At 39.6% G+C, this 13,336-nt stretch overlaps 1 protein-coding gene across 1 annotated transcript; it reads right to left on the bottom strand.

The window, feature by feature from the left end:
• Positions 1 to 249: 249 nt before the first annotated feature.
• LOC144055559 (zinc finger protein Aiolos-like) lies at positions 250 to 12,087 on the bottom strand. Its single transcript, XM_077571635.1, has 9 exons — positions 12,014 to 12,087; positions 11,246 to 11,312; positions 10,642 to 10,709; positions 10,303 to 10,392; positions 7,911 to 8,300; positions 4,850 to 5,017; positions 4,208 to 4,324; positions 2,515 to 2,625; positions 250 to 1,179 (listed from the first exon to the last, which is right to left on the bottom strand). The coding sequence occupies exons 3-9, from the start codon at positions 10,691 to 10,693 to the stop codon at positions 557 to 559; spliced, it is 1,551 nt and encodes a 516-aa protein (XP_077427761.1). The 5' UTR covers positions 10,694 to 10,709; positions 11,246 to 11,312; positions 12,014 to 12,087; the 3' UTR covers positions 250 to 556.
• Between the last annotated feature and the right edge of the window lie 1,249 nt (positions 12,088 to 13,336).

Here is a 13,336-nt window from a genome sequence, read left to right on the forward strand (position 1 = left end):
AATGCTTCCAATAGCCTTGAAAAAACACATATAAAAAAATAGTGAGAAAACTATTTGTGAATAAATAATATACTACACATAAAATGTGTTTCGGGAGTGAACAAAACACATCCTCTACTTGCATCTGCAATCTCTCAAACCGCAGCCTACAAAAATGAAACATGACCTTCAACATTTTTTCTCTTGTTTTTACATGGCAAGTGTTGGGTGATGAATACAACAAGGAGCAGGCGTTCATGTGACAAAAGTTTTATTTTCACCTCTTTGCAAAGATTAAAGAAAACATCAGCAGAATACATTTAACTGTTGTGGATGACATTTTAATATTCTAAATGAACAGCTGGTATACCACAAGGTATAACACCAACAATAGACTCCTTAGAAACCATAATCTCAGTTGAGAACAGGACGACTTAGAACGTCCTTGAAAAGTGCGTGTACACTCAAACACCACCTTTCATTTCTTGTTCCGCTTGCTACATCAAAAAGTAAATCTGCGTAGTTATTTGGTGTTAGCTATTTGTGTGTGTAATGCAGGCACCTAATGGCATACTAGCTACTTCATTTCCAGTCGGTGCTCCCCGCGGACTATGTGTGACGAGAACTCATAACGGTCTCGACTGCGATGGCCGCACACATTGCACTCGAGCGGATCGCGGAAGCCGTGGCATCCCATGTGGATAGTAAACATGACGTAGTCAAGAAAGATCACCTTGCAGTGGCTGCAGGAGTACAAGGCCCCAGGCATTCCCCCAGCTTCTCCGTCAGCCCGCGCCACCTGCAAAGCTTCCAGGGGCGACAAGGGAATGGGCTGAGAGTGCGGGATCCCGTTCTGATGGTTCAGTCCACCCAGCAAGTGGCCTAAGCTATACATGATAGGAGATCCCTGGGAGCCATCAGGGTTGAAGGCATCCACAACAGGAGGTTGCTGGGGGGTGTGAGAGAGACTTGGCAACGGCATCATCATCTTGTGGCCGTTGGTGAGGCCGATAGGACTGACATCATTGCGGCTAAACAGAATAGGGTACGGCCTTTGGGAGTGAGACGGATCACTCTCCAGGCCCGAACGCATTAATGGATGCTGGCAGTGCACGTCAGGCCCTGGGGAGCCTAACGGAGGGTCCTGTTGGTGAATTGGGTTCCTGTTCAACCTCAGGTCCAGACAGATACCATTATCCCCTAGATTATCATCACAAAAACAAAGCATGCACAAGTCAAGGAGGGGGAGGAATACATTTCACATCATTTCATAGTTGCACCAAAGAAGTTCACTGAGAACAGCACTGCAAGCAGATGCTCCTTTAAAAAAAAATCAAGTAGAAACTTGAGGTTTGAGGAGAACCTCACTCAGAAACTAGAGCATACTAGGTTCACAGGTCAAAACATTTCAGAATCCAGAGGAAGCAGTTGTGCTAGGAGGCAGAGAGAGGATAGAGAGCTGATAGGAAGCAGATGACTCAGACGAGAGCCTCATTTGCAGCTGTGCCACACACAGAGAGGCACCTGCTCACGTTTCTCGCCTCCCGCCTTTTTCTCTCTCTGCCTGCGGTTGGAGTCATTACCCCCCCCCCCCACCCCCACCCCCCAGTGGTTATCATATTGAAAGATCTCACTTCATTTGTCAACCCAGTAAAGACTCTTGGAGGCATTGTGCCCATAAACTCTCATGCGTGCATTGTGAAAGTACAACTCCATGTTTTGTGCTACAAAGGAGAGCAAACAACCATAAATGGTTTTGTGTGTAAAAATAAGCACGCTTTCCAGGTGAGCCATTTACTGAAATGGTGATTATTTTATGTTAATGAATTGCTCATATATTCAAGTTCATTTGAATCAAAACATACCAAGCAAGTAAGTCAACACATTAGTCCTTCTGCACTGATATCCATGCACTCATCAGTGGATGGCTACCGGTACCCACCTATGACACAGTCGTAGCTGAGAATTGAGGGCGGCTGAGACACCTCTGTGGGGCTCCTGGCAAGACACGGCGGCAGGCGATAGACAAACAAGTAGCTCAGACCAAAAATAATTCAAAAGTAAAAGCTCACTGAAAACTACACTTTATGGACAAAACACATGGCTTTTAAACCTATAGGAACTGAATAGGAACGCAAACATGTTGAGATGGACAGTCATGTCTTTCCCCAAACTGTTCCATCAAAAGGGAAACCATAGAATTGTCCAACATATAATTAAAATTCAGTTACATTAATGTGGTGTAGTCTAACCTTGATGGATTTAACTATTCGCTCGATAAGTGTAGCTCAATACCCATGTCCATAGAGTGTAGCATAAAAGCACATGTAAAAGCACAAATTACATACAGCACATTTTAAAATGAGAGCTTCATATTGTAGCTTTAAGTGTTGAAATGAAAGAATCCAATAGGCAGGTAGACATTAAATGTACCAGTAAATGTGGAATTATGTCAACAGTCACATCAATTTAAAAACAGCAGTCCATCCTATTGCAAAAATGCTCTTGTTTGTTTGATGTGAAGGAAGTACTTACCTGTAAACTTCTGCGGCATGGAACTCTTGCGTTTGGCTACATTTCTGGCCAGCCTGTCAAGTAGCAGAGCACGCTCGCTGCCCATCTGAGTCCTTAATAGGGGACTGTCGTCTGCCTCACACAATGAAAGCAACAGGCTTAGTGATAAAGAGCCGAAGAAGGTAATGAATAAAGCGGTGTGTCGAAATGTCCACTTTCCTCCCTACCTTGGACGTACAAATTGAGCAAATCACACCTCAGCAGCTTGGGGCAAAGGAAGTACAAGATATTGATGTAAGATCAAAAGTTCCTTTAACCTCACTTCCTGGTGCATTTGTGCTTTACCAGTGCAGGATGAGGATGTACTTCCTCACCACTAACACACTATCAGGCGTAAACGTATGACATTTGGTGACCACATAGGCACGACGGTGTTGTGTGCTCCTATTAGAATGCAAAAGCATTTTGTTGGTTTGCGTGAGCTGGATGAAACATGTGCCCTAAATAACTGTTCTCTCCTGTGCTGCACTGCAGGGAGAGGAAGTGGTCTGTTAACCAGGCCACCACACCACAGCATACATAACCTATTTTACTATAATCCCCATTGGTCCAAAAAACCTCACTAAATCCACTCAAAAGTTTCTGCATTAATTTCGATGACAATATCCTCACTCCATCCCCACTCATCCGTAATCTTGGCATCCTTCTTGACACTACTCTTTCGTTTGAACCTCACATCGAGCAAATAACCCGGACAGCATTTTTCCATCTCAAAAATATAGCACGACTTCGCTCTTCACTCGCCTTCTCTGCTGCTGAAACCCTGACCCATGCTTTCATTACGTCCAGAATTGATCACTGCAATAGCATTCTTTATGGCATACCATCTAAAACCTTTAATAAGGTACAATTCATCCAAAACTCCGCTGCCCGCCTCCTCACCCACACCTGTTCGTTCCCGTGAACACATCACCCATCCTTCAAAACCTCCACGAGCTCCCCATTCCTCAACGCATCCAGTTCAAAATTCTTTTAATTACATTCAAAACTCTCCATAATTTGGCCCCTCCATATCTCACTAACTTTCTCCACCAAAACACTCCATCTCGCTCTCTCCACTCCTCTGGTTCCAACCTTTTGTCCCTCCCCTATAGGACCAAGCTCCGAACCTGGAGAGACAGAGCCTTCTCCATTGCCGCCCCCACTCTCTGGAACTCACTGCCCCATTCACTCCGTGCCTGCCCTGACCTCTCCACTTTCAAAAAACTCAAAACCCAACTGTTCAAAGTCACTTTTAATGCCTAATGTCTAGTATTATGAATGTTTAGTTTTGTACTGATTTTATTATTGTAATGATTTTATGTCTTGGACTTGGAAAAAATCTGTTTGTACTGATTTATTATTGTTCTTGATCTTTTTTGGGACTTTCTGTAAAGCGTCTTTGAGTACCTTGAAAAGCGCTATACAAGATAAATGTATTATTATTATTTATTATTATAATATAATGAAGGGCCAGCAGCTATAAAATTCAATCATTTACCAGCCCGTAAAAACAAAATATACAGTATAATCAATAAGTGCTTTATGCTCTGTGCAATTACTGTGTGAATCATCTTACAGCACAGCTTCAGTGTTGTGTACAATGTCGTGAAGTACTTTTGGAAGGGGGAGAATGCCTATTGAAACTGACTATAAACGCACGATAGCGTCTTACCTTTTTCAGCAGGTGTTTTGCTGTGAATGTACACATGGCACCTCTCTCTGTGCTCCTCCAGGGAGCTGCGCTGCTTGTAACTTCGACTGCAGAGGTTGCACTTGAAGGGCTTCTCTACTGTTGACAGGACATTTAAACGCAGGGATGAAGGTTTAAAAAAATGGATGGATAAACAATGGTGAGAGGTGAAAAACTCAGGTCCAGAAAGTAAAAACCCTGCTACAGTTTGGCTTTGGCCCCAGTGCTAGCTAGCTAGCTAGCTCCCGAGCTAGCTCCCATGGTGCTTGTTTACCTGCTAGGGAGCTAGCTAGCTAGCTAGCATCAGGGGCTAAAGACAAACGGTGGCAGGGTTTTTACTTTCTGAACCTGGATTTGCCACTTCTGACAACGGAGATTTCTAAGACCATCATTTCTTGAAGGTTGATGATGTGCAGCATAAGGTGACAGTGAAGCACATGAACTGAAAGTGATAGTTTCCAGAGTTGAATGAGTAAGAAGTCATGTGTGATGTGTGTTATCATGCATAGCGGGTTCTTACTGGAAAAGCTGTGCAGCCGCACCAGAAATCATGCATGTGGGTTTAAGACAAGACACAGGTGCGTACAGTATCAGTGCAACTGAGTATATGTGGCTGGCTGGTACCAGAATGGGTGCGCAGGTGCCCGCTCAAAGCGTCACGTCGGCGGCAGGCATAGCTGCACATGGGACATTTGAAAGGCTTCTCCCCGGAATGTAGTTTGATGTGGCGGAGCAGATTTCCTTTTTGGGTAAAGGAAGCTCCACACTGAGCACAGTGGAATGGTCTTTCACCTGGGAGGGATAAAAAACATTTTCCCATAAAATATCTTACTGAATTTTGTTTACCTTTACAGGAATTAAAGGCGCGTCAGTGAAGTCTTGTGATAGTTATTTTTCAATAAATGAACTTCTTCTAGCAAGATGTCAGTTACTTGCATCTTCCTATTATGAATAGTGACTTGCAAAAACCCTATCAAGAACCCACCATCTTTGAAAAGGGAACAACACACCATCCACACTCACAGTCATTGTCAGAAACTCCCAATGTCTTTTCTCACATGACTGAAAAAAAATCTACAAGAACCAAGACAAAGAACATCTTCAACAGTTCTCTCAAAGTAAAGCTGTGAGATGAAGTTAATTGTTTTTTCTCTGTAAACGTCTGTGTGGCCGTAACAGAAAACACTTATGGAATACTTAATTAGGTACACTTACACAATTAAATAAGCTCCAATAACAACGCTTAATAAAATAAATAAATAAACTGCCCTCTACAAAGGTAATTAGTGTTGTTCCGATACCAATACTGGTATCAGCAGAGGACCTGATACTGCATTAAAACAGGTGAGTACTAACAAGTAACATGCCGATACCATTAATTCTGACGCTAATATAGGACTTTGGATACAGCATCTTGTGTCTTACTCATGCACGAGATTCACTGATGTGTGACATGTTCACTGCATGCCGAGCTAAGATATCCTTTTGGCCCTTGAATGCTCTGAACCAATGGAAGGACAGCTTTTTCATGTTGAGGAAAAAAAACAACTTAGGTATTGGTATGGTATCGGCATCGGTCGATACTGCAAAGCTGGGTATCGGTATCGGGGGCCAAAAACGGTATCGGAACAACACTAAAACACTAAAAGTAAGAATATATATATATAATATATATATAATTATAATTTCAATTTATGAAGAAAAATTAAAGAGAATTGTTTTTGTCATTTATGCAAATAATGTACAGAATATTTGACCTGTGCATTTGACCCGTCACAGCAAACGCACCTGTAATTAGTTCCATTTTGCAGCGCAGTAAAATTGCGCTGCATTATATGTAAATATATTTTAGGTATTTAAAAAAAATTGTGGCTACTTTATGTAGATCAAAATATCAGAAACCCCTCTCAGTATAGTACAGCACTGTTCTACACCACATTAACCACAAAAATAAACAAGATACCTGTCTGACAAAGCTCACCAAATTTTTTGGGGGGATACGGTACTGTATTTGGTTTAAATTGGCAATTGCACCTGATGTAGTGGTAATTATCTGCAACAAGTTTTTTTCTGTGTATAGCGAGTAAAAAATGCGTAACGTCACACATAGATATCAAAAAGAAAAAGTGTAATAATCAGAATTGACATAGGAAAAGGTCTAGCTGCTCTTTATACTATATGACCAATTTTTATTTTTATTTTTAAATCTGACATTGAGTGAGTCGTCCTCTGCAATTGCTGGTGCTAACAGCAGCTATAGGCCAATCGTCATCTGCTTCAGAAAGAAATGCCTTTGTTCACAATTTTTTTTGTCATTGTGTTAAATGAAATTTTATATATCAAAAGTATTAGAGGTATTGGCACTCTGTATCGGTGACTACTCAAACAGTGACTACTTGTACTGGTATCAGTCTGAAAAAAGTGGCATTGAACACTCCCAATACAAAGTCTACACACCCCTGTTCAAATGCCAGGCTTTTGTGAGATAGAAAAAAAATTAGACCAAGATAAATCATTTAAAAACTTTGTCCACTATTAATGTTAACTATAACTCGCACAACTCAATTAACAAAATATGTTTTCAAGAGGCAAAGCAAAAATAAACAAATGAGGTAATGTGGTTGCACAAGTGTGAGCACCCTCTTATAATGCGACTGTGTTCAGAATTAACTATATCATACTCCAATTCATTGTCAAAGGGAGTCACAAACTTGCCACCATTTAAAGTGCCTCTTCAAAATTTTGCAAAAAACACACTTAAAATCTGCCAAATGCGTGTGGGAACATGTTTCTGTTTTCTGCACGAAACTTAGGTTGAACTTTTAGGCTGTAATTCCAAAGGGTACAGTTTTTGGCAGAAACACAACACCGCTCATTCCCCACAGCAAACACCATACCTACAGTGAAGCATGGTAGTGACAGCATCATGCCTTGGGGCTTTTTTTTGTCTTCAGCTCAAATTGGGGGCTTAGTCAAGGTGGAGAGAAGTATAAGCCCTTCCAAATTGCTGTCAGTGTGAGCACAAAATATTTAGTCTTCTCATAAAAAGAAACTGGGAGGTACTGTGACCAATTTCAGCCTAGAATCGACCGTCCGTTCGGGAATCTCCTAAAACTACTCAAAACTATTACATTTTTAATTAAGTTGTATATTTATAGGTCATATTAATGGTGGAAAAGGTTTCGAAATTATTTATCTTGGTCTCATGTATTTTTTTATACCATAAAAACTGGGCATTTGAGTAGGGGTGTGTAGACTTTTACATTGTTTGGCTGTCAGACATCCTCAAAGATTGAGTAGTTTTACTTAATCCAAGTTGTTTCTTTCTTGATACAGATAGCTTCTCTTTCTACTTTTATGACATTTATGAATGTTGAAATAATTTTAATAAAATGTGATATAGTCAAACTTTGTGTTAAAAGTAATATATTCAAATTTGTTAGCAAAAGGCTAGATTCATGGGTTAATTAATGTAGCACTCGAGCACATTTCAAAAAGCTGAATATTTTCTATGATATAAAGAACAACTAACAGTACATATTTTACACGTTAAAACAAAGGTTGGATACGAGGCCATTGTGGTCATCTTTGCTATGTGAGCAACTTTTTGACCTGCCTTGCACAAAACACGATTGCACAAGGATTCTAGTATGATGTGAGGTGTTGATTGGGTTCCTGTGCTTACCCGTGTGGCTGCGTTTGTGCACCAGCAGTACGTTGATGCTGACGCAGGACAAGCCGCAGATGTCACAGTTAAGCTTCCCCATTGACTGCATGTGGGGAGTCATGGCTCCTGTCATGTAAGTCGTCTCTGATGTGGCCCCTTCTGCGTCACTCTGCAGAGCTGTACTGTTGTAAAGTGAATAGTCCGCCAGTGACAAGTCCTCTGGTTCAGCCACGGAGTCTCTCTCTTCATTGTCATCATCGTCCTCTGTCCTGTCACCATCGTATCCTTCCTCCATTCCTTCCTCTGTGACACTCCCTCTTTCCTCCGTCGGGAAAATAGTTTTTTCTTTCTCAGCCTCGGGATATGTCTCATTGTTTCCAATTTCTTCATCCTCGGCCTTAATCATGCCTAAGTAAGGATAAAGTGAGGCGCAATTAATAAATAATACAAAATATTTGAGGTTATATTGACTCTATATGGCCTCAAACAAAAGACTATCCAAAGAAAATTTACAAAATGCATGATAAATGTTTATAGAACATGTACATTTGTAGTTGTTACTTAAGTGTAAATTGTAGCATGCCTCAATGGCTAACTGGCAGATCATAAGTCAAGAGATGTGTGCTGAAGGTTAGGGGAAGGCATTTTCTGTGATAGTAAATTAGAACTAGGATAGGTGAAAAATGCTGCAGGGAATTCCTTTTCTATTGGTTATTTTTTCTCTGATGACACAATGAAACCAGATTAACTTTATGGCCTCACTAGACTTAATCCATTCTTTGTGCACATGTCCTCAAGGCTCATTTGCATGACCTTCCTTTGAGAACTTGCGTGTCAACCAACCACCAGTGAATTCAGGTCCATCCGAAAACCACAGCAGCAACAGACAATGAGCTGACAAGCGACCCCTCGCACTGTGGGAAATGTTCCGAGGTGCAATGGAAACTTTGCACACACAGACACCTGATAGAGACTGCTGGTTCGAAGCACAATAAACCACATGTATGATACAGATGTACTGCAGAGTAGGGCTTAGTAGAGAATCTTGTGGCACTCATATGGAGCAGGCGGAAGAAACATCCTCTCATAAAAAAAGAAAATATAAAGATATACAAACATTGACTGAAAAAAAATCACTACGGTAGATCTTAACTAAAATAATAATAATTGAAGTGGAGTATTTCAGTGTTAATTGCCTTAACTGTCTTTGCCCATCCTTGAGCTGTGACCGCTTTACTGAAGCCGAGCCGTGATTGGTTGTTACCTGAGACAACTATGATGTAATTTTCAGTCGACAGCAAGTGACAAAATGCTGCCGCCTAAGATTGATAAAAATGGGTGGATTCTGTTGCTTAATTTATATTCCACAAACACAATATTAACTCATTCAAACCCCAAAACTTATAAATACGTTTTTAATACATTGTCCTACACTCCCAAAAACGTATTTATACGTTTTTATGGTTTCTATTTATGCTAGAGCCTACAGAAGGCTTTGATACACCTTCTGACATGAATAGGTGGCTTAAAGCAATGGTAGTTGTTACTAAAAACGGCCAGCAGGTGGTAGCAGAGTATACAAGATCAGTCAGTTGTGGATAATGATAAAACTTAGCTATATTCTCATGCTAAATGCTTCAAAATGGAAACAGATACAAATATACTTTTTCCTGATGAAATAAGAGACTCTAATATTTATTTTGGTAGGTTCCATTTTTATAGTAATAGAAAATAAAATTCTGTGGACCTTGCAAAATCTGTCAAAATCCAGTAAAAAGAGCAAAGGGGTTGCTTCAGTGAAAATGGCTGGGAGTGAATGAGTTAATTAGAATGCTGTGTTAGACTAGTGGGGCACATATATTATTTCTTCCAAGTTTCCTCCTTGGAGATATTTTGCCATGTCTTCATTGCAGACACCTTTAGTTGCTGATGGTTCTGGATCTTGTTGATTTCAGTTTTGTTTTCAGTATGTAAAAAGCATATACTCTGAAGCGGATAATGTCGTAATATTTTATTTTGTGGAAAAACATGGCAACGGAAGAAGCCAAGAATACGCTGAAGCTGGCAGGCAGTTATTGGCAAAATCTACAATCAAGTGACCCATTCTCGAATGTGAATTCAGAGGGTTTGTAAAATGGTGAATAACCACTGGCAACTTTGTTGCCTGATTACAATTAGCTAGAAACCAAAGCAAAATCCTCCAATGTTCTGGACAACTACAAGATAACAAACCAAATACATGATGCTCCAGAGCATACCAAGTCATGTGCCAAACACCTAACTTGAGGCAATCTTATGGCAATGTATGGCTGCTAAAGAAGCAGAAACTGAGAATATGCAGATGTCTTTAAGGATTCACGTAAGTGTATGAAATGTTTGTGCTCCCCAAAAAATACGAGCTATATCCCACCTTTAATGCACTGCATTCCATTGTCTGTGAATGACAAATCCTTGTCTTCGTCCTTCAGCGGCTTCACATTTGCACCAGCATTGAAATTGTCTGAGAAAGAAGCACTGCGTCTTAAAAAAGCTTGATGTAATTTATGTTTTGTTAAAATAATAATCCTCACTCCCCAGGACACATTTATATGTTTTATCAAACTGCTCCAGGAATAGTCATTCTGCATTACAATTGACAGGCCACCATCACCTTCTGCTCCATTTGAGAATAGTTTACATAATGTTAAAATGTCATTTGCAGTAGCAGGATTATGAATGATCCCACATAGAGAAGGAACAAGATACTCACCGATCCCATTTCCTATTGTGAGTACAAATCCAGGATTCTTGTCTGTGTTCATGATGGAAAAAGTTGTTCTGTAAAAAGAAGGAGACTATTTGTTTATCAAGAGATAGAAAGGTGGTAGGGAAGCATGAAAAAAGGTTTATTTTAAGCATAACCAGAAGGGTACAAATCCATGGTTGATTGCTCGAGCCTGTCATTGCATTTAGCCTGATGTGAGAAACATTCGCTGCACGTGTATTTCCTGCCATGTTTGCACAAGTGTAAAAGAACTTTCCACACCAAGAAACCAACACTTGCAAAAATAGTTAATTATTACAGACTCCCATTTACGAAAACTAATTTATATTTTTTTACAATTTAATCTGGATTTGATTTATATTCATGACTAAAAATACAATAGCAAAAGAAACCCACTCTTTTTAGTAATTATACAATTGCCACAGATACTTTGCATTGTGAGAAATACAAAAAAACGTTGCTCAACAAAAGACTCAGGTGCATATTGACATGTTAAAATGTATTCAAAATTATTATTTTTTATAACCATTCACAATCTTTTTGGGTGAAAAAACATAAATAAATCAAAGTCATCCAGAAATAAGCTTACCTGCTTTGTGCTTTGTACTTGAAGAAGATCTGCTCTCTCAGCGGAAGATTTCACGTTCCATCAGTTTCTGTGAATAAGTAATATTAGCAACATCGCTTTAGAAGGCTCACTTAAAGGAACAGAGCTCACTTCAAACAAGGTGGAGCAACAAAGAGGATGCAAATTCAAAACGCACCAGCAGCCACTCTTTACAGAACCAAAACGACTTTTCATTTGACAAATGATTTGAATATAAACATATGAAGCTCAACAGTGAAGTGTGATGTTTATGACTGAATCAAATAATCGATACTGATAATGATATCAAATCTATCCACATGGTTCATTTAGTTCAAGGAACAACTATGCCATCTTGTGGCTAACAGAAACGTTTTCACAAACATTATACACATCGAAGCTGCATTAAGATACTCAATTGGGTAACGATTTCACATTTGAATACTGTTAGGAAATGGTTAATTATTGATAAGAAAAATAATTAGGAAAACAACAAATGAAAATCCAGTGCACACCAGGGTTATTATGGTTTTGGAATTTTTATTTTAGTTAGTTTTTCATTTCGTTTTGAGTTTTAATTTTTTTAAAGTTACTTAGTTTTAATCAAATTTCAAGGTGGTTCTACTAGTTTTTAAAATTAGTTTTAGTTATTTAAAAAATGCTTAGTTTTAGTTGAGTTTTAGTTTTATTTATTTCTTTTTTAAACTGTATTACATGTGCACAGTATTTAATAAACATCATGATAAAATTAAAAAGTAACACATTTCTTACCTAGTGTTACATTTCGGCTGAGTTAAATGAAAAAGCAGGCGAGCCGAGCCATTGGAGCCAAAAGTCAAGCCGGCAAATTTGTCGCAGAGGAGTGACGTCATCTGTAGGTGCTTTTCTATTGGTGGCTGCTAGATGATGTCACTTCTGTGTGACAAACTTTCAAACATCCTTATTCTGGTTAATATTGAAATAAATATACCTAAAATCACATTAAAAATCTTTCTCGAAGGCTCATGCATTAAATTAATTACAAGATTAAAACAAAGGACATTTTCGCTTTAATATAATTATAGTTAGTTTTAGTTACTTTTTATTTTTTTTAAAAAACATTTTCGTTTTTATTTTATTTCGTTAATGAAATAGTTTTTTTCAATTTTTGTTTTTTCGTTAACTAAAATAACATTGGTGCACACAGACACACACTTTTGAGAAATAATGTGAAAGCACATTTGGCTCAATGACAAGCATTATTTCAAAATAAATACATAGCAGGCAATATTTATCAGCTGAACTAAGCGAGTGCACATGAAGTGTCTGGCGCATCAGAAAGAACAAAGCACATTGAAGCACCCACCTGAGTTGTAAGGCTTGGCGGCCGCCCATGGGCCACCGTGGCAACCAGCCACCCGCCTGAAGGAAAAAAAAGCATACTCACAAAGGCAGTACAATACATGCAAGGTTTCCATGGTAAAAAGGAGGCGATGGAACGGGGGGATGATGCAGATTAATAAAATGGTGATCAAAACCTTGAAGGGACGGACGGTTAAAGGACAAACAAGCAACACAAATGAATGTGCAGAAAAACATCAGAGAAGCCACTTAATAGGCTGTTAGTCAGTGTTTCCGTAAATCTCTCTGCACTCCATTGGGTGTGGTGGGGGGAGGTGGGTGGTTGGAAGCTGGGGGCCAGTGGGGCAGGGCAGTGTTAGGAGGGGTTAGACAAGACTGTCCATTTTCCCTTTCATTGCTGGCCACTTCAGAACATAGCGAGAGAGCACAAATTAGAGCATGTGGTCTGGGGCATGGCAAACTGGGCTTTTGCACATTCTTTCAACCAAACATGAGCACACACGTTTGCTCTTGTTATGGTCTCACAGGTAGATTAGGGGTCTGTTCAACTTGTTTGTTCTGCGTCCCAAACATTTTGTGAGTTGCATTTGCAAACCAGCGGGGCAGAATTCTGCCATTTCCTTCTTTGTGCTGTCAAGGTTGAGAAAAGAACAAGGGAGAGCGAGTAAGATTGTGTTTGTGGGTAGGAGACAGAGAGAGAGAGCTTTAGTCTGGCTTTTCTCTGCTGAGCCTTTCAGCTTCTCTCTCACTGTA

The sequence above is a fragment of the Vanacampus margaritifer genome, chromosome 7 (genome assembly GCF_051991255.1).
Source record: "Vanacampus margaritifer isolate UIUO_Vmar chromosome 7, RoL_Vmar_1.0, whole genome shotgun sequence".
Taxonomy (NCBI): Eukaryota; Metazoa; Chordata; class Actinopteri; order Syngnathiformes; family Syngnathidae; genus Vanacampus; species Vanacampus margaritifer.